This window comes from Brassica oleracea, unplaced genomic scaffold, assembly GCF_000695525.1.
Source record: "Brassica oleracea var. oleracea cultivar TO1000 unplaced genomic scaffold, BOL UnpScaffold00904, whole genome shotgun sequence".
In the NCBI taxonomy this organism is placed as follows: domain Eukaryota; kingdom Viridiplantae; phylum Streptophyta; class Magnoliopsida; order Brassicales; family Brassicaceae; genus Brassica; species Brassica oleracea.
The window spans coordinates 1-3,234 of NW_013617511.1; the positions used below are offsets into that span (position 1 = coordinate 1).

Below are 3,234 nucleotides of genomic sequence, written 5' to 3' on the forward strand. Positions count from 1 at the left end.
TGTCGGAAAGAGAGCGGAGGTGGAGGCATTAAGATGAAATGATACCATAAGTTTGAGATATTTTATCATTCCTCAACAGATTTTTTTAAATTTAATTTGTCATGTATTCATTTAGTTCATTATGTATTCAAGATTCAATTGTTCTATTTCTATTTTTGATACTATTTATAGATATTATTCATTAGATGATTTATATGTATGATTATATATATATATAATAAATAAAAAATCCGGCTCGACCGGTTGAACCGGTCAGACTAGTGAACCAGTGAGTACGCCGAGTCGGTATCCGGTCCGGTTTTAAAACATTGCTGTCCACTTTTTCTTCTCTCTCCCTAAAAACATGCCCAAATTTCTAATCCAAAATTAAAAGTTGCCAATCAACTAATTTTCCCATACTAACAATTAGCGAGAGAATCTGAGGAAAATGGGAGGGGGAGATGATGTGGGTTCGCCAGTCGTAGTCGGTGCTCTGATTCTGGATGTTCACGCAAAGCCTTCTTCAACCGCACCAATCTCCGGAACCACCGTCCCAGGCCAGGTTGGGTTCTCATAAGTCTCTCTGTCTCTCTTGATTCATTTCTCGTGTGCAATCAAATATCCAATCATGCATATGATTGAATCTGAAGGAAGAAAAACAAATCATAAGTCAATGATCTTGCGAACCTCATGTGTGTGACTATAGTTGTTTATATATATGCTTCTTATGTTTTGTAAAAGGTGTTGTTTACACCTGGTGGTGTAGCGAGAAATGTAGCTGAATGCATCTACAAGCTTGGAATAAGACCCTTCATGATTGGTGCTTTGGGGATCGGTGGCCCAGGTCTGTTTGAGCACTCTCTTCTTTTCTTCTCTTCATTGAACTGTTTCTTCTGAGAGCTTAACATGGCTTCTTTTCACAGCCAATGTATTATTGAAAGACTGGAAACTCTCTACTGAAGGTTAGATTAAATAAGCAAATCGATTGATGCATGATTTAGTTGAAAAGTCTTTTGACCTTTCCAGGAATCTTGAGACGTGAAGACATCACTACTCCCATTGTATCTCTTGTATATGACATTCACGGAGAAGTTTCTGCTGGCGTTGCCCGTGTGGATGCTGTTGTACGTATCTTCTCATTCTCAGCCAGTTATGACTTTATCGTTCGCTTACAATGTTTCCTCTGGCAGGAGAAGTTTCTGACACCTGAGTGGATCCAGCGGTTTGAACCAAACATAAGCTCCGCTCCTGTCCTTGTGATTGATGCAAATCTTAGCACTCTTGCTTTGGAAGCATCTTGCAAATGTACTTCTTATACTTCCTCCGTTTGATTGTCTCTCTTCCTAACGATGATTTTTTCTTGAAGTGGCTGCAGAGTTCAATGTTCCTGTATGGTTTGAGCCCGTCTCAGTCACAAAGTCCCGGAGAATCGCCTCAATCGCCATGTATGTGAGTGTTATGTCTCCATACTCGTCAATGTTAACTTGAAATAAAAAAGGATTTATGTTTTGTTTTCTGAATAGGTAACTGTAGTATCACCAAACCAACACGAGCTCATAGCGATGGCCAACACTCTCTGCGCAAGGAACATGTTCAAAACCCTTAAACCAGAAGACAACAAGCTTTTACCAGAAGATGTATTCTGTGCGTTGAGGCCAGCTATTTTGGTTCTTCTTGAAAGTGGTATTAAAGTTGTTATTGTAACCCTTGGCTCCAATGGAGCTCTCTTGTGCTCAAAGGGCAACCCGAATAAGGCTCTCAACATAAACCGGAAGTTTAGTGGAGAGATTTTCAGAAGGGTACAACTTATATGTTCGCCGAACCGGTTTTCTGAACCGGGATTGAGTCACGGCTCGAGTCTTTTTGCAATGCATTTCCCAACCGTCCCAGCCAAAGTCAAGAAGCTTACTGGTGCAGGGGATTGCCTAGTAGGCGGTACGGTTGCGTCGCTGAGCGATGGTTTAGATCTGTTCCAGAGTTTAGCGGTTGGCATTGCTTCTGCTAAAGCTGCGGTTGAGTCAGATGATAATGTGCCTCCTGAGTTCAACCTCGATCTTCTTACTGGTATGGACTAACAATTCTTGTCTGAATTATGTTTTGGTTGGGTCTGAGCCGGTTTACTCTTTTGGATACAGATGATGCGGAGTTGGTTTACAGTGGCGCCAGGATGTTGTTGGCTCATCAGTCAATGCTGTGAAGAATGATCTTGTTTGTTCTTTATTTGGCTTGGTTTTTGTTTATTGTTTGTGTACTATTCCATCAATAAGTGAACTGTCAAATAGATAAACTTAGACCATTTGTTTAGTAGGGCTTACTGCACCAGGTAATAACAGAGAAACCACACTGTTTCTCTGTTAGTATTATTACTAAATCAGTGTATGAGAGATCATTTCTTACATGTCTTTGTCGTAACACGTTCAGTCAATCTCTTTTCTCATCCAACCATCGATGGTGATAAAAATAGTCATATTAGAAAAACTTGAACTTAACCGGTTTTGAATTTGGTATATAAAATATAGCACAGTTTTAATATGACCAAAGTCATCAGAAGAAACTGTTGTATAAGAATGGGGAATTCTGTGTATTTTATTAATGAATAATACATCCCTTTGTATAAGGATTACAAAGGAATTTAAATGAAAATACATAAATGAAAAGATTACAAATCATAAACCAACAAGAAATAGGAAAACTAGTAAATAGAAACCCTAAGTCGGCTGCCTCTCTCCTTAGTCGGCCGCCTCTCTCTCTTCTCTCTTTCTAGGGTTTCGGCCATGTCTCTCTAGGTGTGGGCCGGTTATGGACCGGGCCGGTTATGGACCGGGCCGGTTATGGACCGGGCCGGTTATGGACCGGGCCGGTTATGGACCGGGCCGGTTATGGACCGGGCCGGTTATGGACCGGGCCGGTTATGGACCGGGCCGGTTATGGACCGGGCCGGTTATGGACCGGGCCGGTTATGGACCGGGCCGGTTATGGACCGGGCCGGTTATGGACCGGGCCGGTTATGGACCGGGCCGGTTATGGACCGGGCCGGTTATGGACCGGGCCGTATGCGTGAGCTTCCTGAACGTGCAGGTAGGAAGTAAACAAATCGACCAAGTTTATTATTGAACCGTAATTGGACCACTTCGACCTCTCCGGTCTTTTCTCATGTCTTCTGACATCGTGTGTGCAAGGTCAAGAAGTGAACCTTTGCTGTCGACTTGTCTATACTTTTGTCGGACAGACTAAACATACTTATGGACAATATAC

General features: G+C 42.2%; 1 protein-coding gene across 1 annotated transcript; it reads left to right on the forward strand.

Annotated features, from left to right (window-relative positions):
• Window positions 1-395: 395 nt before the first annotated feature.
• On the forward strand, window positions 396-2,283 carry LOC106320394 (the record flags this gene model as incomplete). The annotated part of the gene is given in 8 exon segments (XM_013758751.1): window positions 396-541; window positions 721-823; window positions 903-941; window positions 1,006-1,103; window positions 1,170-1,284; window positions 1,346-1,428; window positions 1,503-2,043; window positions 2,115-2,283. Coding segments are annotated over 8 exon segments (1,155 nt in total). The 3' UTR covers window positions 2,177-2,283.
• Between the last annotated feature and the right edge of the window lie 951 nt (window positions 2,284-3,234).